Source organism: Vidua macroura, chromosome 9 (genome assembly GCF_024509145.1).
Source record: "Vidua macroura isolate BioBank_ID:100142 chromosome 9, ASM2450914v1, whole genome shotgun sequence".
NCBI lineage: Eukaryota > Metazoa > Chordata > Aves > Passeriformes > Viduidae > Vidua > Vidua macroura.
In genome coordinates this window covers 30266740-30294169 of record NC_071579.1, presented here as the reverse complement: position 1 = coordinate 30294169, position 27430 = coordinate 30266740, and the positions used below count along the sequence as shown (strand labels likewise).

Here is a 27430-nt window from a genome sequence, read left to right as displayed (position 1 = left end):
TCCAGCATTCTCTCTGGATATAAAGTTTTGGTTTTCATACTGCTGTGGTCTGCACTCTCTAAAATGTTCACTTGATGTGTTTGACAAACTAGGAAGATCCTTTCGGTAAAAAATTAATGGGTTGCAGTTTCACTGGGGTGGTAAGTGCAATCAGTCTGAAGGCTGAAGCTGCCTTTAAAAACTGGAGTGGCTCCCATAAATGTAAAGCTATTAAATGCAATGCAAGCCAAGAACCCAGATTACTTCCAAACTTGAAGTACTTTAATGATTTTATTGTTGCATTATATTCTCCACTGCAACTGTCCACAATGCCACGTACTTCCACATCCAAAAGCTTTCAATGCATTTTTAGTCTTCCTCTCATTTGAAAACCCTCAAGCAATCTTCTCTCTTCCTCAGTTTTTTGCATGTTTAGTCTAAATTCAAATAACGCAAATAGATGCCTTAATATAAAGAGGGCTCCTATCCATTTTGAATATATTTATGGGAATGCATTCTGCTGAATAAAATCCCCAGACAATCTAACTATCCAATGAAGAGACAAAAAAACAATAGTAAAAGGAAAGTTACTTGCCAAATTCCAGTCTGGCTAAATATAATGTTGAGGCCTCAACATTACAGAAAAGTAAAGCAAGTTAAGAGTCAGAGAAGACACTGAGTTGGCTCTGTGGAGGAAACTCTTTTACCTTTCTGAAGGCAAATGTTTGGTGAAGAGGAATTACTCTGGAGGAGCCTTTGGTTTAAGACTGTGCCAATCAGATCAGTGCTCCACCTTGGCCATTGTCACCTCTCTTAGAAGTCATAAGCAGATGTAACCAAAACAGGTCACATATTTACTTTCTCCCATTCTTTCCCACCTCTGATTATTTTCAGCTCAGGGACTTCCTGTATTTAAGGCCCTGGAGGGATTTCTCACCCAATGCCCAATCTGTACTTGGACCAGTGTGGATGTTCTGCCTCCCACAAAGCCCTTGGGTGATGAGTTCCCAGGTCTAGGAGCATGCAGAACCACATCCTTCAAGTCTGACAAACGTCTTGTGATGCCTCTTAGCTCTTACAGTTCATCAGTAAACTTCCCTTTCTCAAGATTCCCTGAAATCACCCCAGGAACTGCATATCTTCATTTCCAACTGATATGAGGGGAGATAAGGCACTCCTGGATTCTAAGAAGGGATTTTTCCCTCTTGTTTCTGGTGAGGTGAGCTTTTCTCTCCAAGAAGCTAACACTTGCAAAAATCATGCAAGGAACACTTCTCCTTCACAAAGTCTTAAAGGAATTTTTAAGTGCATTAATTCATCCTCCTGAGACAGTTTTGCAAATCGTGGTGCAGCTTGAATGCTATGAACAGGTAAGCTGGATGTTACTCTTACCTGCATGTCAAGGAAGCAATTTATTGAATAGATCTGGTGAGATGTTCTCGTCACCATTTTACCATATTAATTTGGTTAATAATTCAAAGAAGCCACACATTTGCAAAGGGCATTTCCCTGCTGCTAGTGCCTTACATTAGGATTCTTCTGTGCTGTCCTTTGTGGAGGTTTTTTTTTTTTTTAACTAACTAATGAACTAATGTTGTGCAAGACTAAGAATTCCTTCTGCAGTGGGGAAAATTAACTTAGAGCTCAAAAATCAAACATCTGTTGTTTGGTTCTCATGGTCTACTTTTAAAGAAGCAGATTGAGTGGAGAGGCCGTTTAATCCCTTGGAGCAGGTAAGTTCCACCCAGAAGGGAAGGAACTCAAGATCTTGTTTACAGTTCCCTGCTGGCAGATACTTTTGCTGTGATATTTGGTAGAAAATCAAAGGGGAACCAGCAGAATGCTGACTTAAATGACTTCTCTGTTCAAACAAAAAATTCGAAAGCATTTGAAAAGTGTGTAATATGCACAAAAGTCCCCTCAAAGCTCGCTGGGTGAGTTGCTATGTATGCCTTCCTTCCGCTCCAAACGATGTTTAACTTGCTTTCTGAAAATACTCGGATGTCAGCTTGGTATTTCCTTCAGGTCATATAACTGCATTGCTGAAGCCAAGGAGGGAAGAGCACCAAAACGACAAATATGCAGAGGATTTACACTGGACTCTCCCAAGGTGCTGTTCCCTCTTTGCTGTAAAATGTCCCGGGATGTTTGTGGATTGGAAGGGGCCATTTTGGCTCGGAATATTAAGCTGACATGGAATACACATTCCCCTGTTAGGGGGAGATTTGTTTCAGGAAAGGGAGTAGTACTGAGTGTTGCTTAGACCATGATCAGCTTCCAGCTGCATCTTACTGTCTTCAGATAAATACTCTTGGTTGACATGGAAGTGGGATTCCTGGAAGTCTTATCCCTAGACTTTGCCCCAGAATTAGGCAAACTGTCTCACTGGATAAAGCTGGGTCACATTATATATTATAGCATAAATATAAGCTAAGCCTATGCTGGTGTCTTCAAACTCCAGCTGGGGAAAAGCCAAAGCGTGGAAAGGAACAAGGAACAGCAGCCAGGTCTCTTAGGCAGATCTTCTCCAGATTTTATCAGCTTTGCTCCATGGGAATTGCAGAGACCTACCCTGGTTCACACCAGCTGATAGGTGTCCTGTTGGGCATGAATAGCAACAGCTTCCTGCCCAGCCTGCTCTTTCTGCTACTGGAATTCACCAAGGATTGTCTGCAACATCACAGCCCACAGCCAAGGAAATGAATGTGATGCCACAAATTTGCTATGATGCTTCACTTCAGGAACAAGCAAAACAGGAGCTGGCAGAGAAAGAACATTTGCTCACACAGACAGCTTTGATATTTAGCCAAAATGGCAAGAAATTGTATGAAAGACAAGACAAACAAACAGTTTTGGGGATGTTGTGTGTTTTAAAGTTGCCTGCAGTAGGGAAATGTTACTTTTAAATATACTTTCCTGAAATAATTGCTATTGAGAGCAGGAGTGTGTAATTTATCATCGTTCTGGATTAAAAGGATTGGCAAAGATGATTTGGATGAGTGATGACCTAATGTACCACTAGGTCTCCCTTTTACAGACCAAGATGAAAGGTACATGTGTTTGATGTGAAGAGTTGTCCTGCTTCTCAAGCTGCAGCAGGAGGATTAACTGGAGGAATGTGGTGCAGTAGAACAATTCCTACTGCATTCCCAGTGCATTCTGCAGCTGAGTATTGGAGAGAACTGCAAATTTTAGCAAATGGACTGATAGAGTCAACCCTCTTTTTTTTGTGGATGGGGAAGGGAGCGAACAGAAAGCTCAAACTCGCCCAGAAGGTGCTCAGTCAGTGCATAGCAGAGGAAGGGAGAGAAAGCCAATCTGATTGCAGCATCACAGAAATGTTTAGGTTGGAAAAGACCTTTAAGATCATTGAGTCCAACCCCTACCCCAGCACTGCCAAGGCCATCACAAACCAGTGTCCCCAAGTGCCACATCCACAGGGCTTTTAAATCTCTCCAGGGAAGGGGACTCCACCACTGCCCCTGCTCCAGTGCTTGACCACTATTTTGAAGAATTTTTTCCCAATATCCAACCTAAACATCCCCTGGTGTGACCTGAGAGCATTTGCTCTTGTTCTGTCCCTGTTCCCTGGGAGCAGAGCCCACCCCCCCAGCTGTCCCCTCCTGTCAGGGAGTTGTGCAGAGCCACAAGGTCCCCCCCGAGCCCTCTTTTCTCCAGGCTGAGCCCCCTCAATTCCCTCAGCTGCTCCTGGAGCTCCAGACCCTTCCCCAGATCCATTCCTTTCCCTGGACACTCTCCAGCACTTCAGTGGTTTTCTACTGGATTCGAGGTGTGGCCTCACCAGTGCCCAGCACAGGGGACAGTCACAGCCCTGGTCCCGTGGCCACACCAGAGCTGATCCAGGCCAGGTGCCTTTGGCCTTCTTGGCCACCTGGGCACACTTGGACTCATGCTCAGCTGCAGCTGACCAGCATCCTCAAGTCCTTTTCCAGCTTTCCAACCACTCTGTCCCAAGCTTGGAGAGCTCCACAAGATGTTGTGACCCAAGAGCAGGACCTGGCACTTGGCTTTATGAATCCTGTACTACAGCCACAAGATCATTCTCCTCATCCTGACACAAATGCCATTTAACAAGAAAACTCTTTTGTTCAAAGGGACATTAACCAGTAATGAGTTCATTTAAGTTAAGAGTTGTGAATCTCAGAAAATAACAGTTTTAAAAAGCTGTTTAAAAGTCAGGGTGTACAGGATGGCAGTATCTTAGGCTGCTCAGGAATGATTTAATTATGATAGTGATAAAGCCCAACTGGAATGTAGTGGAGGTGGTGTTTGCTTTGGGCAGTGAGATACTAAACACCAAAACTGCCAAGTTCAAGAAAATACTGTGTTGTGTTTGTAATGGGTTACCAACCAAAGAAAATCAAGAAGAGATCTGAGATAAGATAATGTTTGGTCTGCTTCTGATATCAAAGATATTTTCTATTGAAAAAGATTTTGTGGAGGAAAAACGAACCTCACAAACCTCATGAATCCCATCTCCATTGTGCCATCTGACTAAGGAAAATGCTGGCTTTCCAAAGGGACAAGATTCACAGCTGAAATTGTCAGCTCCCAGAGCATGCCTGGCCACCCAGTAGTGGCAAATCCCCAGCGTGCATCTCCAGGGGATCTTCCTTCCTTGGACAGCACTAATGTTCATGTTTTGGTTAATGTCACAGCTGGAGAGTTTCACTATTGCTCTGAGAATCATTAACCACCTTGTTGTGATTTTTAGCTCTTGTTCCCAGGAGGCCATGCTGTATTGAACAGCTGCTCCTGGCTCCCGCACCCCTCAGGAGGGCCATATTCCAATTTTTGGTTGGGCCGTGACTGCATTTTGTTTCTGCTGAGGGCTTTCTGCTAGACCAAAAAAGGGAAGGAGAATGGAGCAAATGCCAACCCCTTTCACTCCATTTCCTCGGGAGGAGGGGGGTTCATTCTCTTCCACACGGCTAAGGAGAGAGTCTGGCCAAAATTTAACATCACTCCTGCCTTTGTTGCATTAGTGACTTTCCAATATCCTCAAGCTCTGCGGGGCAGTCAGCCATAGCCCGGCGACACTCCCAGAACCGGTGCGCTCCAACAGCTCGTAACCATGGAAAACACCTTTTTGTGAGGCTTTCATGGAACTCTGGTGAATCTGCACTCGCTGTTTGAAGGCTAATATTTAGTTAAGGAAAAAATAAACACGGAGGGAAATGGAGGGTTGGTCCTGACTGACACACTGAATGGAGCCCAGTGGGTCCTCCTGGCAAACCCTGGCTGCGACGCCTCAAACTTCAGTTTGCTTTCCTCTTTAAGTGGCCAATGCTTCCACTGGCTTTGGTTTACATGTCATAGTTTTTCTTAGAAAAAAATTCCTATAATCTACTTTTCTGTAAAATTTGTCCCTAAATTAAATTATATGCTTCTTTACAACTCCAGTCACTGTTATTCAAACCCCTTACCAAAAGGAGGATGCGTGCCTGAGTATGTACAGAACTATATGTTTAGTCATCAGCGTGGCTAATTAACAAACAGTAATTATTTTCCTAATCTTTTGTTTAAATACCATTAACTGGCTGCTCTTGAGAAAACCTCCATTCCCAATTAACGTGGCAGCTGTCTGCTGAACACAGAGCCCAGTGACCAGCCCCAAGCAGAGACTGATGGGTGTCCTGCTCACTTCAGAGGAGAAATACCCATTTTTCTGCCAGCTGAGAATCTGGCCAGACACACTCTGGGCTTGTTTACACAATCACAGTATCATAAAAATTAAGATTAGTGCTAAAATGTTGTTGGGAATTTTTTTTCTTTTCTTTTTGACACCAGACACTGCCAGTAAACTGAGTCACAACCGAAATGACAAGTACACACTGACCTAGTTTTGTTTTTCCTGGTTCTGAAGGCAAGGAGATAGTAAGGCACTGCTGACTGTGTTCAGTGATAACTATGACTAAACATTAACCTTTTAGATCCCACCGCTGAATCTTGTTGATAGGACTCAAAAGTCCCCTCGGAAAGCGTCAAAAGTTCCTGATAGCACCAGTGTTGGTCTAAGGTCAGAAAGAGGAGCGGAGGGGAGGGAATGAATCAACTTCTTCACTCAACAAAAATCTGCTGATCAATTCGAGAAGTCCTGATTCTAGAAGATCGTGTTCACAATCTTACCAGACTGTCTCATACTAAAACCCATTTCAATTTCCAAGCGAGCCAGAGCATCTTGCTGAGTTTGCAGTTGATGCACTATCGTGTAGCAGAAGGCAATGAAAGCCTCTGAGGAACCACCAGATTTTAAAAATGCCCCCTGGAACCTGTGCAAGTCTCCTGAACAGTATATAAAGCTTTAAACATGTAGGCTTCACTTGGTCTGAAGAGTGAGCACCTCTTTGCACATCAAGCAGTGGTTGCATATAGCATTTAAATAATAAGCTTGAAAAGCACACAAAGGGATTTGCTCTTTCGATTAGATTGATTTTTGTTTGTGGATGTTATTTGGACTCCCTTCACTGTGGAACAAGTCCCCTACAGTTGCCATTAAAGCACTGAAAGCTTCCCTTTTGTTTTTAAATGTCAGTTTGAGCATAGCTTCATTAAATCATTTCACAATTAACTCCCTGAACATCCAGACTTTTTTTTTTAAAGCGTCAGACACAGCTGAATTGCATTTGTTTCCCAGAAGAGTGACTCCAAAGTGGTATCCCCAAGTGTGTATCCAGGAATTCGTAAATTTGACTTGTGGCTACACAAAATGCATATGGGAGCCGTGTGGGTGGTGGGAGAGGATTAGAGCTTTCTCCCTGGCCCTAAGACATACCAAAATTTCTTGCTTAAATGCACTGCATAAGGGAAAGATTTCTGGCTTAATCTGGGAAGATTTATTCCCAAAAGAACAACAGTTGAAGTAAACTGGAAATGGTTGTTAGTTTAGCACAGTGTGTATAAGCAGGGATGTTTTCAAGGAGATTGCCTGACTTCCATGTGGGATCCATCCTCTAAAGCTTGGCTTGAGATACCAGCTTATCACAGAACCATGGAATAGTTTGGGTTGGAAGGGACCTTAAAGATCACCCAATTCCTACCCCTCTGCAACAGGCAGGGCCACCTTCCACTAGATAAGGTTGCTCAGAGGCCCATCCAGCCTGGCCTTGAGCACTTCCAGGGATGGGATATCAACTTGAATCCTCATGGCAGCAAATAAGACCCCAAAGATCCGAGCTCTGTGTCACAGCTGAGCCACCGGCCTCGATTTCCCTCGCACGTGGTTATGTGAAATGCCAACCAAGTCAAAAATCAAACTGCAACCCTGAGCTAAGGCTTTCCCTGCTAACACAGAAGCAGCTCAGAGTTTTGTCCATCGTGGAGAGCAGAGAGCTCTCCTGCTTCCCAAGGTGTGTGCAGTCCTTATCCCTGCACAGCCGAGCGCCGGCGGTGCCGGTAGCCCGTGGATCCCGCTGCGTCTATACTTACTTGGAGAAGTGGGAGAGGTGGCCCCTCCTTCTGTTGATGTGGTTGGAGGTTTTGTGTCTGGCACTGGCAGAGGCACAGGCCTAGCCATTGGTGGCGGAGGTGGTGGTGGCAACATTGGGGTAGGAAGGAATGGATTGTGCACCTTGCCTTGGCTGCTACCATTGGGCTGCCGAGAAATAAGCAAACAGACAAAAATTATACTAAAAATCAGCTATTAGGAAGCTCCAGTAAAAACAATCTAGTTAAAAACTATGTGCAATACATTTACAGTTACTTGAGAGGTGGCAAAGAAAGTGCTGGCTCAAATTCTCCATGGACTTCAAGGAACTTTTTGTCAAAGTCTGTGAACCTTGTGAAACTGTGGCAATTCTGGCTTTTAAACGCTTGTCCTATTAGCAGCTTGTCTGAACTAAGATTAAAATGTCCTGGATTAAATTCTACTCCTCTTTCCATTTCCTGCAGCACTAACCCATGCTCAGTGAGAGGTGAAGCAGTATTTTTGACCCCTAAAATCCCCCAGTTTCGTGCCTCTGTTATACCCTCAGGATATCAGTGTCTAGGACTTGAGTGTAAATTTCTTAAAGATACTGCTCATTAAGAGAAAAAACAAGTGTTTTTGGTGGTCTTAAAAATCATGCTGATATCTCATTACAGGAAAATGAATGAGTGTATATTAAAATAACTGCTCTCCCACATCCCTTTTGAGTTAGCAATAGTGTAGTTCTTGGTTTAGCTGCCATTAGGATCATATGGAGGAATGACTGAATGTAGAACAGCTTCATTTTACACATTGGGACAAAAAACCACCCTCCCTTCAGTCTGGGATGTGGTCAGTCACAGGCTGAAGGGGATCAGCTATATGAGTGTGGTCTTTCAATTAATCACCAGAAAAATGTGTCCGTAAGTAAAAGTGTTTTCAAGTATCACAAAAACAGGGATCAGGCTTAGAAAAACATGCCAACCCTCCCCCCCAGCTTATTAAGTTTACATTTTAAATGTAACCCAGCCTGGACACTTGAAAACCATACAGATAGATGCCAAATACCATTATAAAGAGAAAGTAGGACAGGCTGTGAATCAGGTGTTCCATTTTAGTGACAAAAATGATGAGATCATTTTCGACAGCACTCTACAAATTGATCTCACTGCAGCTCTTCTGGCACTGAACATTGGCTTTTCCATTGATGATAAAAGCTCAGCTTTAAACACAGATCCATATTCTAAGTACTGCTAAAGAAAATAATATTTTAATTCCTGCTAGGGTTTCCATTAGCCTGAATTGCCGGGGACAAAATTCTCATCCTGGCAAAACACTTGGGACTTTATTTTCATTTCACCTGCTTTGGCACTGACAAAAGGCCTTAAAGTCGTGGAGGTGCAAATCACACTTGTGCTAGAGCAAAAATGGTTCAGGGGATAAGTAAGACTCAAGTTCATCTGCATTTAACTTAGCAGCACTCCCACAGACTTCAAAGACTGCAGTTACTAGAGTTTGCAGCAAGAAGCAATCCTTCAGGGCTGTTTATTTTTCCAACATCCAGCACCTTTAATAAACTAATATATTAGTGACATCTCTCAAACACTATCTTGTCTCCCAATTAGGTCCCTTTCCTGCCAAGAAGACCCCTGCTGCCTGTTCATTGTGAGTGTGCTAACAGTTCATAATGCTGAATGGTTTGGGATAAATTAAGCAAATGAATACTCAAGGAAAAAGAAAAGCACTATATTGATTTGTTGTCTAGACATAAATGTATCTGCTAACATATTGCAGACATTATTCAAAGCCAGGACTGGCTGGAATAAGTAGAGTCAGTTTTTCTGCTGGGGAAAGGAAAACACTGAGAACAATGCAGCTTATTAAATAAGTGTAATAAATTAGATGCTAATAATTAAACTAATTCTCATTAACACTTTCAGTATGTCAGGAGAGAAGCAGTAATTTTGCCAGTTATTACTTCATTGGCTGGAAAAAGTTACATGCATTACATTTCATGAAATATTCAGAGCATTATTTTAGATTTGATTTACATAAAATTTATAAATTCTGTATTCATCCAAAATGCTATTTCAATAATAGCAAATGATTCACTTTATTTGATTAAAAAAAATGAAAATGGTTATTTGAAGCTTTGGAACTCTGCTTAATTTTTCATAGAGATAAGGGGAAAAGATAACTGCTTACAGAAATAACAAACCATAATAAACTGTACTTTTAACATCTTGAGTTCAAGTACTGGTCAACTTGATCTAAAGTGCTATAAGGCAGCATCTTTTTTTTTTTTTTTTTTTTTTTAATGAACTTAGCTGATCTGAAACATCTGTTTCTCACCCTCCCTTTTCCTGCTCTTTCCCCCCCACTCTCCCCTGAACTTCAAAAATAATTAATAAAAATTATTCTGACTTCGTATTTTGTTAACCCTGGTTCCACAAGGGTTACAACACAGGCAGCAAAGTCATTTGTGGGGGGACCCAGCAGGTCACTGAAGCACCAGCTTCTCTGACACTTTAAGCTACTTCCACCACAATGTGGTCGAGTGGTTTTTTGGGGAGGTCTCTTGTTGTTTTTTTAAATACTTCTGCAGCATAGCATTATTATTATTATTATTATTATTATTATTATTATTATTATTATTATTATTTTTTTTTTGTTTGTTTGTTTGTTTGTTTGTTTTTGGTTCCCCCTTCCAGCAACTACTCAAGGTGCGCTCCTTTCAGGCGACATGCTGTTAAAATAACCCCATCAATAACCCCGTGGTTAATTTTTACAAAGGACAAACACTTCTGAAGAAAGAAAAACGGCTTCCTTACATTTAGGAACCCCACCTGTCCAGCCTGCTGACCAGCGTCGGGGCAGACAAGTTGGACAAACTCTTTCAGAGTCTCCTGAGGATGATAGCGGATTGCTGGGTGTGAGAAGTATGGCCCAGGCTGTTGAATAATGGGTGATGTTGGAAAATGAAGAGTCGATGGTGTTGCATGTGGACTTGCTATAGGAAAGAAAACAAAGAAGTTATATAGAGTTTTGCCTCTGGAAAATAAAACAGTTTAAATCTGTTGTAGTTTTAAGTAGCTTTTTTGTTGTTGTTGTTGGTTTGTTTTTAAATGTACAGTATTGCTTATACATCAGTTAATATATTAGACCACATTGTGTCCTACACTCACTTCATCTAGATCCTGGAAGCAAACGGAGCCAGACATTTTGAAGGATTTTCTGTGTTTTTAGTGGACACGTAGAAAGGAATCAGCAATCCTTTGTGAAAGTGAAAATTATTCATCACCTCAAGAGCAGCCCTCATCAATCAGGCAATAAAAAAAATGTATTTGGGAGATTAGGGTTGATTTAATTGACATTTCATGTAGCTTGGATTTGCACATACGAATCCATTTTACATTGTAGTATAAACTGTCGATAATTTAAAAACGGTCTAACGCTTCTTGTTGTTAGGGGTTTTTTTCCCCCCATCTCACTTCAGGAACATTTATTTTAAGTAACGTGTTTTCGTTTAATGAACATGCACAAAGTGGCGAGATCGTTCGGAAAATTACATTTACATTTCTCCTGAATAACGTTGGGCTCAAATCTTCAGCAAGCCCCCAGCTCGCTCTCAGGGATGAAGTTTAATTTGGTGAATTTATGGGCCAACAAGCCAGCTGGAAAATGTACTCCAGAGAAGGTGCAGAGGTGTGATGTACACGAGCCCATTGGCAATGACCGATTTTACCCTCAGCTGATCTCAGCAGAACTACAAGTGCAGCTCCAGAGCCTTTTGCTCTCCTACCTTATGTGACACCTTTGCCCAGGTCCTTGGCCTTCAAAATACATTGGGTTGGACTCTTGTTACCCAACAGTGCTTCCCATTGTTAGCTGTCACCACGAGGCAGCAACTGCTGCCACTTACAGTGCCATGAATTCTCCCTTTAAAATGAGGATTCACTCTTCCTTCAGAATGACCAATTAGTCTGGTTGCACACAGATTAAAATCTGTTAATCTGTAAACCATTGTTTATTTCTCACCAAACAGTCATTGTTGCTCCCTAGGAGTCTTTCAGGGGTGTCCATGTGCAGAGATTGTGCTTGTACACTGCATATGACCAATTAGATAAAGGCTATGCAAGGGAGGGGAAATTCTACAGAAACTCAGGTGTTGGCTTGGAAGTAATTTAAATATACAAGAGGGGAAAAAAAAAGCCTTTGGCACTTTTGGAAAAATTGGAGAGATGCAGGAAAGTTAACTAAAATCAAACACAAATGAGCAAACATTCATTTCATGATGAATGTTATGAAAAACCTTCAGTTAAATAAAAGCTAAAACCTGCTTCTTACTCTTGTTCATTGCCAGTTTAATAATATGACACTTTATTAATAATTTTTTTTTTCTTTAGCATTATTAAACCATTAGCAAACTCAAGAGCCTGAGAATGTGGATAACCTGAACTCAGAAACAGTAGCAAGGAAACTACTGCATTTTCCTGTAAACATTCATTAAGGGTTGTCTGGGCAGCCCTTCTATACACGTCCTTTTCCACCACAGGATAGGAATTATTGCTCTGACACCACCACCAAAAAGAGCTGCACTCATGCCAGGGGTGCTGGTATGGGATGGATGTGAAACCCTTGTCCTTGCCATGAAAAGCTCCCCTGTGTCCACATTAACCCCACAATTCTGCTCCCTTTAGTTCTGTTGAAAATATTCCCAATAAAAAGAGAAACATCAAAAGTAGAGATAAAGGGGGATTCCTTTCTGTAACTGTGAGTGACCACCATGGAGACAATTACTACAATGGACAGAGAACTCAGCAGTGTCCAAGGAGCCACCTCACCCCAAAATAATCCCCTGCCTTTGACTGGTGCTGCTCTGAGCTTGACACCTCCATTCTACCCACACACCTTCAGTCAGGTAGATCCCAGCCAGCATTTTGCTGGCTGGAACAAAATTTTTATTAGCCTACATGATTTCTGTCTTCCTCCCTTTCTTTGTATCTGCTTTTGTAGTTCCCCCTTTCCTTGTGTGCCAGATGGAATATGAAGGATGAAGATAAAAGTGAGAAATGGACATTTATGTGACGAACATCTAATTAAGTAAGAAATAAATTGGAATTTCTGAAATATAAAAAGAGAATTTCCTTTTAGTATCAGCTCTTTTAATACTATTTGAAATTGTTATGCAATTGCACTGTTCTTTATGAACAAACTCATTTCTGTTTGTCTGCTGGGTGAAAAGGAGATTGCAATGCATCTCAGACAAGAAGGAATAAAGAATTGTATCCAGGGAACATGTGGGAGTTCAAAGCTAGGCCTGAGACAACACTTGGCTTTTCCAAAGTATGGCTCTTCATTTAATAATTTGATTTGCTGTAAGAAAGATGAAAGAAATACTCAGTGGCATGTAAGGAGCAAGCCTTTCTCTGCTGTCCTGACCTCCTGAGCATGTCAGGGTAGAAAAAGAAAGTGGAGAGTGTGTGTCAGTGACCTGCCCAAAAAAGAGAGAGAAGCAAAACGAATGCAGAAATGACCAACAATAATTCAGCACAGCAAAGTGCTGCAAGGAGAAAGTGGCTCCTCCTCGGAGCCTTGGCCAGCTCCTCAGCCCACCTCCAAGGGCTCCCTGCTGATCAGGGAAGGACTGGGGGAGGGAAACAAGAAAATTGGCATCATTCCTCAGCCTGTGCCATACACTGATGTGGAGGGGTCATTTTCTTCTTAGCATAAGGAGTAACGAGTGCATTAAGGATCTCCAAAGGTTTGTTTTTGCAGTCTCTGACTAGGAAATAGCAAATTTCTCAAGTGCCAAAAGAAAGGGCTCTTTGATAAGAGGAGAAAAAACACTACTATTAAACTGATCAACATTACAAATGTGCCTGCCTGATGCTAGAGAGAGGGAATTAAATGTTAAAGTCTAAAATCTGCTGGCCCAGACACAGACCATTACTCTGATAGCTGTGTTGTGGTCAGCAACTCTGGAGAGTGCAAAACTGGCCACTCCAACAAGTTCTGAGCGCAGAACACAACCGTGTTTCCAAATATAGGGGCCCTCACAAGCATTTTTAATCAGTGAAAGCACAAGGGGTAATGAAGCAGGTCATTATTATCCCTGTTTGCCTCTAAAAAGGCCAAGGGCCCTTTCAGTCATGATTTTCAGACTTAATAAAAATGATAAAGTCTTTAATTCCTAAACCCACACCTACAGTGATGGAAATTACCCTGTGTAAGAGAAGAGGCTCTTATTACTTCTGATGGGATATTACAAGTCTCAGAGATTGTAAATTCTTTGAGATCTTCAAATGGAAGATAAAATAGGTCTTTGTCTATTATTTATTTACTTATTGACTTATTATTTATGTATCCCTAAGCAGCTCCATCCTGCCAAACCATATTTCTCCTGGCGTCTTTCAGCCTGTGACATTTATATTTTATTATTGACCTCAGTAAATGACATAAAATATGGCTTCTACCATCTATGAAAATATGTGTACTCAAGATCAGAACTTCATTTCTACCTGCTGTAGGTATGGAGGAGTTGGACTCTCTGGCGTTATGAAATCTGTTATTTTGTGTAGGGGTTGGAGGCAGGAGTTATCCTTCCATCTCAAGGCAAGCATAAATATTTCAAAGCACACATGATTCTAATTCCATTGAAGCTGGTCTGAAACATCCCAGACTTTTTATTGAAAATGAGATGGTAATGTATGGTGGCCTGCAACAGATATACCAGTATTTTAAAACTGCTGCTATTGGGCCAAGTAATTATGCAGTACAGCTGTTGCGTGCTACACTGGATTCCTCAGTGTTTTATGAGCTCGTGGTGCTGTGCAGCACAGAAGTCACAGGATTTTTCAGAATGCTGAATTCAAACCTCTGATTATGCAGCTCTGTCTTGCCTTTCCCCTCCTTGATTTGTAGTAGCCAATAACCAAGTAAGTAACCAATGAAATAAGCTGCACCCATTGATTAGGTGAGCGCTGCACGAGGCCCAGGCTCTGAAGAAGAGCCAAAATTGTGAATTCTGTCCGAGCGAGTGATGAGACAGTAAAGGATCAGTTAATTTGAAACAGGTCACAGTTTTCTTCAGATATTTGGGATCCTGGAACAAAGGAGCAGTTCCTAATAAAGAGCCCTGGGATCCTTGCTCCTGAGGAGTGCTTGCTGACATGGTGAAGGGACACCTACAGTGCTCAGACAGGTTTTCCACCAGCACAGCCCAACAGATGGGGGCACATATTGATCCGTCCACCTTCCATCTCCTCTTCCAAAAAAAGCCCTGCCAACCCCTCCAAGTCCACAGCAGTGGATGGAATTTCTTTCTTCATGAAGTCATTTGAAGTCTTTGAAAGGGTTTGGTGTTGCTCAGGAAAAGGTGTTATCACCCCAAACTGTTCCAGGGAGAAGTGCTGGGAATCACAACCACAGCTCCTTCACAGGCACAAGGGCTGGCCCATCAGCTGGATTAGGGCACAGTGCTCAGATACTTCCTCTATAAAGTGATAATTAAGTTTACTAATACTTCATTAAACATTGATCAGCCTTCCTAGAAATAGTAACGTTAGAACCATAATGAAACGGGATCGTTTTTTATCCACTTGTTTTTGAGGCCATTATAATTGGCTTCATTACAATTAAGAAAGTATTTTCTGAAAAGTCATTTCCCTGGAAATGTTAGAGAACAGTTTGTTCTGCTAGCGACTTCCACGTCAGGCTTCTAAGTTGCTTTAACTCCCTGAGTGCTGCAAACTTTCTCCTGCCATTCCAGTGATGCCAGTTCAAATTATGCGAGATGGATCCCACCCTTTGTACCCCAAAGGTACTTATTCTCAAAATTGACCATATTAGAGGACTAATTGGCTGAGCCACCATGCTGGCTGATGTGAAATGCTTTCAAACACCATGAAACAGCTGTGTTTATCGGAAATATGAAGAGTGACTTTTTAATAAGGAGATCTGGCAATAATCCAAATTTGTTGAAAGGAACTTACACTTCTGTGTATAATACAATACAAGAGGTAAAGAATGGAAGCCTAAAACAATAGCTTTAAGCCCATAGATTTTGGTGATGAAAGCAGTTACCCAAACAAGAAAAAAAAAAATAATTAAGAAACTCGGGCTGGGATTTGCAGAGGTCCTGAGAGAATTCATTAACTGCTTTTGAATTTCAATGGGAGCTGCTTCCCTGTAACACTTTCAAAGGTTTCTGAAAGTCCCCATTTTTCTTACTGCCCATTAGGAACAGACTTTAGGGTGATAAAAGTAGAGGAGTTGCTTACTCAGGTTGGCAAAACCTGCCTCTACTTAAATCCTGAGCTGCTGAGGGTAGGACTGACCAGTCCTAGGATGAGCCCTTGGAAGGGAATTCACATCCCTGGAAAACTTAGGTGTTTGTTAAGTCCCATAATGGTGCAAAGGGGCTGTTCAGTAACATGTTTGTCAGGTCCAAGGATGAGCTAAATGCAAACTGATCCCATCTCACATTCCCATTTGCAGTGTCAAGGCTGGGAAGTCATGGAGCTGGAGAACAAAAATAGGCTTTACCCTCGGAGCATTGGTAACATTTAGGTATCACTCGCTCCCACATTCTGTAGACAAACACAGATGAAAGATTTAAAATATAACAGCTGATCAATGCTAGAGATAGTGAGACACCCTCGATGGGATGGATGGAGGGTCTGTTCCTGTCCATGAACATCAAAAAGATGGGCTGAATTTCAGGCTGTCCATCTCTCAGCTCCAGAAGTCAAGTGCAGCTGGCCAGCTAAGCGCTGCTGAAAAGAACAGAGCCACGGTATCTCCAGATCAGGGCTGGCTCTCAGCCCTGTTCTGCTGCTCTGAGTGGTACAAGGCACCTGGACCCTTTGTTCAGAAACACTCTTCCTGCAAGAAATTTTGCAGTAGCAAGTGGGAGGCAGGAGGACATTTTGCCAAGGCCCACGGAGCTGCTAGGAAAAGGAAAATATGCTGAGGGCTGTGTTTGAGCCCAGGGTTTATTGGTGTACTCTGGCTGCTGAGTATTACAGGCTGCTTTTGAAAACCTGTAGAGCTGAACTGAGCACTGGTTCCAGATTCTGGCATGGGCAGGGGGCCAGCTAAGTTAGCTATTTTTGAGCAGAATGTTTTAAAACATGTCAGAATTCTACTGCCTTTGGGAGACCAGAATACTATAGAATTGATTACATTGGGACAGAAATAAAAATCAGACCTATAGAAAGTACTCCTTCCTTCCAAGACTACAGCTAGAGGTCAAAAAGACCCTAATTTAACATATTTGTAGAATTCCTGCCTTGCATCAAGTGCTGTCAACTTCTGCATATTATTATTACTTTTAATACACACGATGCATTCTCATATATTCTCATCATAAGATAAAAACTACTGCTAGGAGAATATATCATGTCTTTCTTATAATGAAATGCAGTTGATAAGTTTACAATAGAAATGTAAATTCTCTTAAAAACTACAACCTTTATGTGTGTGATGATATAATTCTGCTTTGATACTAAAAAGGGCATGGTAATGGAATCTGTGACTTTGGAGTGATATATTGCTGTTAAGTTAATAGGACTCCACATTCCCATTTCTAATATCAGTGTTTTTCCTCCCTTTCATTCTGTAGATGGTAAGCTGATACTACATAAACATTGTTAAAGCTATAGTTCCACGCTACAGTAATTCACTTAACTTTAACATGATTTATGGTTCTGTCAATAGAGGAGGTTGAAAATCCAGAGCTCTGATGCTTAAACATGGGTTCCATATTTAAAGCAATAATGTGCTTTTTGTGTGTGTCTGAAGCTAGAAGAATTTAGCATAAAGCAGAGATAAAAATATTATAGTTCACTGCACTGTTTAAAGCATATAGTTTGACTCCACGGATACATCAAAGAGAGCAAAGGAACCAAACACAGTGTCAGGAGAAGCATGGGCAAAGTACTTTGTTCCTGCAGCACTTGATTTTTATATTATTTTTTAGGGATGCATGAAATCCTATTAGTATTTTTAACACTCCCCCCCCCCCTTTTTTTTTTTTTTTTTTTTTTTTTTTCATTCTTTTGCTCAGTTAGATCAGCTCCTTTTGTCAGGATGAGTTTAAATCTGGGTCCACTGTGTTAATCACCCCCCTTTCTTCTTTCTGGCACTTCCCCCTCCAGGCATTTTGCCTCTTTAGGAGATTAAGCGACCAAGTCATCTTGTTGCTCTAACATGTCCTCACTGGAGCAACATATTAACACAACTCCTCTGCAAAAGAGCCCTCTTTAGAAGTTTGCTGCAGGGATGACAAATTAACCCAGCATGGTGTCCCACACATCTATCTCAGTACAAATTATTAGTGTAATAGAGGTTTTAGTTATGCATTTATCTAGTAATTATTGAACGGTTATACAGAACGAAGCTGAGCAATCGTGGCCCTTTATGAGGCGAGCTCGGTGGGTGGTCTTACAGTTAATTTAGGATAGGACTGTCTAAGCAGTTCACTCACACACAAATTAGCTGAACAGCCTGCTCCTTTAAATATTTCCTATGTCACAGGCTAACTCTTGACAATACAACAAAGGTAGAGTTTTAATTACACGGTCGCTGACTTTTGTTTAGCCGGAGCTTTAACCCTTTGCAGGTCTCTGTCTCTGCCCTCCCTGCCCGGGCTACGGCAGGCGGTGGCAGTTTGGGGATTGTGTCATGGCTAAAGCCTGACCTTGAGGCCATCTGTTGGGAAACTGCTTTTCCTTCAGCACCAGGTTGCTCCAAAGTGAGTGCAGAAAACCAAAATATTCCCCTGCTCAGTCAGCTGCCCTGCCATTGTAAACTGGATCATGCAAACTCGTCTGATGGTCAGCGCTGTGCTCTTTATGGCTCCCTCGCCCTTGTGGTGTGACTCTCCTGGCTCTCTGACATCACTATCTGTGTCAAGCTGCACCCGTTTGTTTTTGTCAAAATTCAGAGGGAAGTAGAAGGCTACAGCACTGTGCCAGCTGACAGCACCAAGAGGCAGCCACAGAGACTCGTACACAACGGGACATTACAAAATGTCTTTGTACAATGTACACCAGGAACCATCACTTTGATTCACTTGGAGCTGGCTGACAGGACAGCGAGCAGGCACCGGGACTTTGGTGACCCGGTGGAGGATTCTGATAGAGGAGGACACAGTATCTTTCCAGATATGTGACATAAAGGTTTTGCCACTTTGGCTTGAACAGAGAGTACTGTGCTGCAGCATTTCCCTGGCAGGCCTTGTCCTGATAAAAGTCTAAGTGGCAGTGGTAATTATGGAGGAAATTAATATAATGGAAACCAGTCCACTGGTTGACTTTCATGCCTTCTTCTCACACACCCCCTTCCTTGGGCTCTTGCCTTCGTGCTGTATTTCTTGCTTCTTGTAATTGTGTTTCTCCTTCATTTATCTTCCTAACACACCATCTCATTGTTTTTGTGGTTGTTTTTTTTTTTTTTTTTCCTTTCCTTGCCTTTCTTTCTTGTTTTTTTGGCTTGCAGGATCCACACTGTCATATTCTGTGGGAATGCTTGAATGCTCTGCAGCACAGGCTGCTGTACATCCTGGCTTTACAAGATCGTGGTCAATTTAATGTTTCAGCCAGCTCCAGTTATAAAGTCACCAGAGTGTAAGTAGCAATACATGGAAGCCTAAAACCATTTATGTAAATACTGCTGCCACCCATAGTATTTAAATCCTCCACTGCCTGGTGAAGAGTTCAAGTGGTCTGGGAAGCTTTGTGAGATGCCAGCAATCCACGGTGGCTTTGCAATGCTGGAGGTGCTGTGGTGAGCTATGCTGACCACCAAATAATCTCATTTGCAGGTAACAAAAGTATGCCTGAGTAGGAGAGAGATCTGGCTGCTCGAATTTTCAAGGCTTTGAAATAAATTCTAAAACTGATAGTGATGCTAAAGCCACCCTATAGGTGATCAATTTACCATCTGCCAGACACTGAATCCTAACCACGCTGGTCCAGAGAAGACATATGGTGCATTCATAGAGTCATGCCCAAAAAACTGCCATCATCAAGTGAGGCTCCATGAATCACTTTGCTAGCTTATCACCAAAGAAACTTGGATCTTGCCACCATCTGTTGGAAGTACTGAGGAGTCACTGAAGCATTGGCATCCCTGCGCCAGCACTCGCTGCACATCTGGTCTGCTGGTCAGCCAGCTCGGATCCTCTCTCCTGGCTACTGCCCAGCTGGGCTGGGCACTGGCAGCAGCAGCAGTGCAGACAGGAACGAGTGCACAGCCTTCCACAGCACAGCACATCCAGGCAATTCCATGAGAGCAGAGGTTTTCCAACGGGTTCGTTGGGTGGAGCACCTCAGAGCTAGGAAATCCTCTGAAGGATCTTACTCCTCCTCCAAGGAAGTTTTGTTTCCAAAATGACTCATTGTGGGGACCACAGGGAAGGGCATTTAGTATCCTGGGACACCCCAGCATCAGACGTGCAGTGTATTCCAAGGGATGTTTGGAAGTGTGTGAAAGATTCGGGAATATTCCCGAGAAGTTATAAATCACTGGTTGTCAATGACAACACCTGCCATGAATAGTCTACAGCTTCTTCTCTGCTGTCTATTTTGATCATGCTTTACAAATGCATCTCATACACACATCCAAGTGATAAACTTGCACATACGAACATGAGAAGGAGATGGAACCTCCTTGTGATTGTCGTGTTGGCTGAGGAGCTTACTCCGATGGTGACCTACTTACTCACAACTCCCCTTCCTCCGAAATCTCTCTGCAGAATGGAGATTAAATCCTGCTCTTTGTTTTCCAAAGACCTCTCGGAATGACCTGCCCCTGACCATTTACATAATGCACCTGTGTCCAGAGGGAATGTAGCCTGTGTGTGCTGTACCATCATCTCTGCAGAGGCACAACTCCCAGTAACTACTGGTGGAAGTGAATCTCTCAGTTATATCCTCTTATATGACAGCATTATACTCTTTATGTTGCCACTTCTGATACCTGAAAAGCTTCTCTTTTCTGCTTACTGTCCCTAAAGTACGCCAGAGGCGACGGGATAAAGAACAAAGCTGGATTTGCAGAAAATAATCCATCTCAGCATATCACCCTTTACTAACAGAATGATTGTTGCAGCAGGGAAATAAACACAGCCAATGTGCTGTGGAAGAAGAATACTGAGGAGGAATGTCCCAAAAGAACAAAGAATGAAGTCTGGGACAAGATTTTTTTCAGGGTGATGGCACTTAAAGAAACCATGGAAGGATTCAGAGGGATTTTTTTCCTGAAAGTCAGTGAGACTTTGTTTGTGAACGAGCATAAAACAGAAGATGCTTCTAAATGATGCTGCAGAAGAACAGTTTTGGTTAACTTTTTAGGGACCGTGATGATTTAAAAGCTGTGTTGCTTCTTTGTGGAGTTAGTAAAGAACATCTCCTTCCAAACAAACAAAATGTGGGACTGTAATAATTCTATTTGCTTTTCTGGCTCCCACTGAATGTTCTTCTCACGTAGCCAATAGAAATCCCTCAGTGCACAGAAAAAGTCTTGTGAAAACAAGACTGTAGATGAGATTTAAACAAGGCCTCACCACTGAGACATTTCCTCTCTCAACCACACAAGAATCCAAAGCACAGAGGGTCTAAACAGGGGCAGACAAAGGCAGTCAATGATCTTAAAAAATTAGTGTGAGGTAAAACACAGCTAAATAAAGAAAGGCCTATTAACTAATCAATCAACAACTGAAATCTAAAAGGCTGAACTTCTAAAAGACAGGAATTGGGAGTCAGCTGATGTGCACTGAATAGAATGTTAATGGAAGCTTCATATTAGTCATACTTGTATCACCAATTATCAAGGCTTTTAAAAGAGGACATATTTGCCAGACAGCTCGGATCCAGATTTCAAGGGAAATCTCTATAGAGCTTAGATGCCTAAATTTCTTCTGACGATCTAGGTGCATGTCTAAGGGTAATGAATAATTTTTATGGACTAACCACAACAAATCAAGCTACAATAAGCAGATTTAACAAAGCACCAAACCTCCTGAAGTGCAAGTCTGACCTTGCTTCAACTTTTTGCAGCCCCACCATTCCTCACCACATCACCTGGATGTGCAGACAAAGAGGCTCCTCCTGGTTTATGCTGCCCTCAGTAAAACCACACTGATGCCAAACAGACACTTCCAAATAATTTCTAGGATGAATTGCTAATATGCATTTTTATGCTTCACCATTCGACCAATTCCTTAATAATCTTCTCTAAATGAGACAAAATTTCATAGCAGAAAGAAACGTGTCACAACCATTCATTCCTATTTTTATATCTTCCAAAGAGGTTTGTAAGAGGATTCATTCATTTGTGTCTCTTCTATGCCCAAGTGAGTTCCTTTTCAAACGTGAACTCCGTATTGCATTTAGTTTTCTAGGCTAAATGCAAATGCATCTTTCTAACAAAAATGTATAAACACATCTAGACCCAGAGGACATCTCTTTTACTTGGAAAGTCAGTCAGAAGAGTACTGAGAAGGAAACCAGCCAAAGTATTGCAGGAACCAACTTCAAAGGAGTCCCCTAACAAGGCACACTGACACCAGCAGCACAAGAATAAATGACTGGCAGAAGGAAATCCACAGAGCTGGAAGACAGGCGTAGGTCAGAAGTGATGGATGGGTCCCTGTCTCGAGCAGTTGGACCGAGTCAACGTGATGGATGGCCACAAGCAGAAGACACTTCCCTGCAACACATCCTGTCCCTTTCCCCACCCTCTTCCAACAAAACCCCAAGGCCCCAGAAACCAGCGTTTCCACCTCGGGTGGTCATCAGGAGCTCTCCCAAAAGCAGCCCAGCCTGACAGAACCAGCCTGTAGACACCTAAACCCTCCTGGGTGTGAAGGCTCCGAGCACAGCCCCTCGCTGGGCGGTCACAGGTGGCGACGGCTTTCCGTGGAGCGGCGCTGGCACGGCCACGGGGTGCCGTGGCTACCCTCCAATGCCTGGGGGCTCTCGGGAAAGGCCTCACCTCTGGGTCCTGTAATGACAGGTCGATGGTGCTGTGTGAAAGCCGTTCCAAGGGAGGAGGTCTGCGAAGGCGAGGGACTGCTGAAACCAGACTTCTCTGACTTCTTTAATGTAGTTGGCGATGGCATTCCTGGCAAGAATGATTGATAAGTGCAATTTAATAATGCTAGGTCATGGAACGACAGCCTATGCATTGTGAAAGGGGGTGCAGAAGCAGCTAGACACACTTAAAGGACAAATGAAACGCGACACTACAGCAAGCTGAAAGCTCACTTTTGTTTGTGGGGTTTGTTTTTGTCAAGGCAGAAGCAGCCATGGTTTGCTCCGAGCCATGAGTACTAAAAGGCAGCCATATTTTTCTTATAAAACTGAAATACAGACAAGATGCAGCTTATTATTGCTACTGAAACCTACTCTGCTTTATTTTTAGAAATCTGTAATAGCTGGAGCATTTGGATTTTTACAGGTTTTTTATGAGTTCTGTCTTTCACTCCTTGGTTTAGTAGATTATTGCAAATGGATCTTTTAAATGTGCCGCACGACTCAAGGCACAACCAGAGAATGGAGTTCTCTGAGTTCAAACTCTTCCTCCCCTCACTCTCTTGACTGCAAAGGTATTTGAGAGTTATACGTTTATGTGGTTCTCTTTTGCTTTCAATTTTAATTTTTTAAAGGCTGAATGGTATTTATGTCTTGATATTAGAAGCCGCACTGGAATTATTCTGGAGTTGTTACAATGCCCTTGAACTGCGTCAAAGGCTCCCAGTGAAAATCAGAGTTAAGTTGTCACTGGGTGAAGCCTCTGCCATGCACAGGCAGAAATGTTGTGGTACTCATCTGACTCGTTTGGTATACAGGGTGAGAATAACTCCTGTTGATGCCATAACATAGCTGTGGTATCAAAAAAATTCATGGAATGAATACATCGCAACGGGCTTTTAAAACCCGAGCCTTTTCTGTGTATGGTAGATGCTTGGATGGAATAATTTTACAGTATATACATGGAAAGTATGCATGTTTGTCTGTACTAGCCTATATTTTTGCAGTTCTAGATGCATCTGGGTATTCTGATTATCAGAATGCATCCTGAAAACTCAAGATTTCCAGTATATGAAGCCCATTGGGCATTCTGCATATCTGTAGGGATACAGCAAAACAAAGGTGGAGATTTCAGGTGAAAAAGCAAAATATCACATAATGTGAACTTCCACTAGCAAAGTAATGTAATTTAATTTTCAACTCTGTGTTTTATAGTATTTAATTGTTAAAAAAGTAAAGAGAGAGGCCTGGACAGGATTATCTCTGGGCTATATTATTAACTTTATATTTAATAAGACTAGTTTTATAGTCCCTAGGATGTTGATGGCAACATAACATGCAGGAGCCTTCTTGTACCTTATACTCTGCACTGCTAGGCCTTAATGGTTTCAGTGAGGCTTTGAAGTTTATATTTCTGTAAGTTAAATAAAGTGAGGGAATGGTTTGAGTTCCAGTGTGGTACTTGCAGCTTTCTGCCTCAAAGCTTGTTTGCTGCAGGGTTTGTTGTTATGGTGGCTTTTAGGGAAGGTTACAGACTTAACATTTGAAAAATCAAAACTTAGAACTGATTATGGTGCAAGAAAAATATTGGGCTGAAGTGGTTTTTTTGTTTTTCTGGTTTTTTTTTCCATGTGTTCTTAGGGACTTTGGAGTAGGGACAAAAGCACAGATTAGTTCAACTTCGGGGGAAGAGAGAAAAGGAGATTGAACTGAGGTGTTTCAACGAAATATTCCAGTGCAGCCTGCTGAATTTCTGCTCCAGTGGGATGTAACTTATCATGGCATGTCCACATTCAGGGCAAGGACACTCAAAGGAATTAATGGTGCTGCTGACCCAGATTTCCCTGTGATGGAAGAACTGGGGATGGAAACACCAAAGGAGTGTCAACCCCAGTGCTAAGTACAAAGTATTATGGACAGTCCAAGAGACTTTTATGCACAGGGGAGGTTCACTAAAATTTTCCAGCATGGGAGCTGCTTCAAGAGCAAGGTTGTACAGCCCATGAGCAGGGACCCAGGAGGGACATGAGTTACCTGAGCCCTGGGCAGGTGACAGAGTTCTCAACTCTGTGGCTCAGGAGCTCCCTGCTTTGCCTGGCTACAAACCCTCTTCAGGGCAAAGATAATAAAGCTTCTAAACACATGAAACAGCTTTTCTTTTACCCCTGTGTTAAAAAAAATACCCTGCAGGACTCATCTCTAAACCACAGCAGGGAGAAGGGGCAGAGGGAGTGGAAAATGGTTAAAAGCTGCAGCAAGTTTGTGTGATTGTGTCCAAACACTGGAACTTGAGGAGCTACAAAGAAGCTGATGAATGACCTTGAGTGTGGCAATGCTGAGCAGTGTCATGTTCATATGGGGATGGGTTTTCTAAGGTTGAGGCAGAGACTTTCATGTGAAAACAGAGATTTTAATGTAACTCTATGCAGGGAATTTGAGTGGAAAAACAAACTGAAGCGCTGATAATTGGTTGCTACTTTTGCTCTATTTGTTTGTTATCGTTCTGATTGCCGTTATTATCACAAGTTTGGTTCATTTATTTATTTTCTTTTCCTGGGTATTTTGAAATGTATTGGTTTGGAACAGTCCAACTATACCATGTTTTTGTTTTGTTTGGGGTTTGTAATGACACATTTTATTTTGAGTGATCACATCCATCAGATCTCAAGAAAAAAATGGCTGCTTCCTAGTTCAGAAGAATATGCAAACAGGAGCTTAATTACATCACTTAATATTGACCAGGAGAAAGAAGAAGATGAGCTTGCCAGCTCATTTCCAAAGCATGTTTTGTCCTTTAAGAGGGGAGGGTATGACAGAAAGTTAGGCAGTGCAAAGCAATTAGCATCATTCACATTTTATGTTGCGCTAGCATGGTGCTCTAGCAGCAAAATTCAAACATTCTTTGAATGGGTTAATAAAAGAAGAAATACAGTCGGCATGCAAGAAAAAGGTTTCCAAGAACAAGCCAAAATATGTCCCATTCTTCTAAATTTATCACAGCCATGTCACATTATCCTTGAGACTGCCAGGAATGTCAATTTTTTTGCAATTTAAAAAAAAAATATCTCATTTAGCACCATATGTTTGGTTAATGTGCCTGATATATCCTGCGTATTCTTTAGTCCATCCATTTCTAATACTCATTTTCTTTTCTTCCTCCCCTTGCTAAGCCATATGTTACAGTGCTGGTCATTCTATCCAAGCTCCTTTCGGGAGCTGAGAGCGAGGGGACTCTTGTTTAATCACCCAGAAAAACTTTGAATTCTACAAGTCTCACTCAGGTGGGCAGTCTCAACACTTGAGTTAGTTGTAGGTGCCTGGTGCCTATGAAAATCAGGCCACCTATGAGGTGGCACAGTGTATATTAACGATGAGGAAGGAACTAAAGGTAGGAGGCTAAACATCGAATTAGGTGTTTAATTTCTGGCACCCACGTTTGAGACTCTTGGCTAGTTTTAAGGGTCTTCTGCTCCAAACCTAATGAGTTTTAACACATTTAGCGGCCCCTAGTCCGCAGGGCCCCTCCTGTGCTGCTCGGGGATGCAGGAAATTAAAAAGTTAAGGCTGAAGGTAGCTTGGGCAGAGCTGGGGATGCATCCCGGGAGGATGGGGCTGCCTTGACAGCTTTCCTCAGCATCGGTCCCGGGAGCCAGCGATTACTGGGGACCACTGCACTGAACGCCAGATTTCAGCACTTCACAGGACCCTGAGGAAGGGGCAGTGCCAGCTCTAAGGACACCCCTGAGTCCCTGCTCTCCTCTCTCTGCTCTCTGGTGCAGGGCAGCAACAAATTACAATCTCCCCCAGCCCGTCTCAGCTGCGCTGGCCGGTGGATAGGGAATGGAGCCAAGGATCCTCCCCGTTCCCTGCCTCTCTCCATCCATCTGCTCTGAGCAAGGAATAAACAAGAACAGCCAGAACACAACGGCTGGGTAACCCAGGTGGGGGTTAAAAGAGTTCCTTACTATTCTTTGGATAGGACTCTTGTCCAAATTACAGTCACACCTGGCACTTTTAGGAAGCACAGCTTTCAGAATCCAGGTCTGAGTCTCCTCTGAATGTTATTTAGAGTGAGAGAGAAGAGAATCAGACTTTGTCTATTTTCATCTTATGGCAGCTTTTAACTACAGAATAAATGGAGAAGTTAATTGCTAAATAAAAGAAGAAAATAAAGGGATTTATGGCATAAAACGCAGATGGAAGCCTGAGTGGGTGTGCTACTTCAACTTACTGTACTTGTGCTCATGTGATTCTATATGTATGCCAAACATATATGGTCTGAGCCTGCTCCCATTAACATAAATCTGTTTTATTCACTGGACAGAGGGAACCTGATCAAAGACCATGATGGTGCTAAATGGAACAAGATGTGTACTTTCGTATTTTTTTCCAAAAGGAAATATTAATTTGACATTGGTTTTTTCGGTTGAGAAGAATTTTAATTGCAGTACACAATAAGCAGAAAATTCAGACAACAATAATCTTGAAACTGTTAGCAGCATTGTATTTCTGTCAAGGAATTTGTGTGCTTTTTCAACATTAGAGCTTTCTGAATTTTCATTAATTTGGCATTTCCCTAAACACACGAGTTATTATTTTGTTCATTCCACATCATGCATCACACCCTTCTGCTCAAATGCATAATGCAAGCGCAAATGGGATCCTTGTCCTTGGGAGACTCTGGTTACTGGAGCCATTGGATGTTGAAGTCCCGCAGAAAGACTTTCCAAAACTCTGCACTTCGCAAACCTCCAGCCCAAGTTTAATGAGTGCACAGGAAAACTTCGTGTTCCTCATCTTCTAAGGGGCACTGGAGCATTGTGGTGGGTTTAATTCCTCTACCTCCTTATGTTTGCCAGTACTAGAAACGCACCACATAAGAGTCTTCCTTGAGTACAGCTAAAGGTCTTCAAATGTTCATGTATGAGGCTGATATATATTTAAATGGACCAGAAAAATGATGCGTGAGAATTGAATGCACAAAATC

At 42.3% G+C, this 27430-nt stretch overlaps 1 protein-coding gene across 10 annotated transcripts in view; it reads right to left on the bottom strand.

Annotated features, from left to right (window-relative positions):
* The window catches only part of NFIA (nuclear factor I A), a 250101-nt gene that overhangs the window by 30482 nt on the left and 192189 nt on the right, over positions 1 to 27430 (bottom strand). For 5 of the 10 annotated variants that reach the window (XM_053985785.1, XM_053985784.1, XM_053985776.1 and 2 more), the window contains 3 exons: positions 22406 to 22534; positions 10237 to 10415; positions 7429 to 7594 (listed from right to left, as the gene is read on the bottom strand). In XM_053985785.1, coding sequence (XP_053841760.1) covers positions 7429 to 7594; positions 10237 to 10415; positions 22406 to 22534 — 474 coding nt within the window. The remainder of the gene's footprint in view (positions 1 to 7428; positions 7595 to 10236; positions 10416 to 22405; positions 22535 to 27430) is intronic. The other 5 variants (XM_053985779.1, XM_053985780.1, XM_053985782.1 and 2 more) reach the window with 3 other exon arrangements.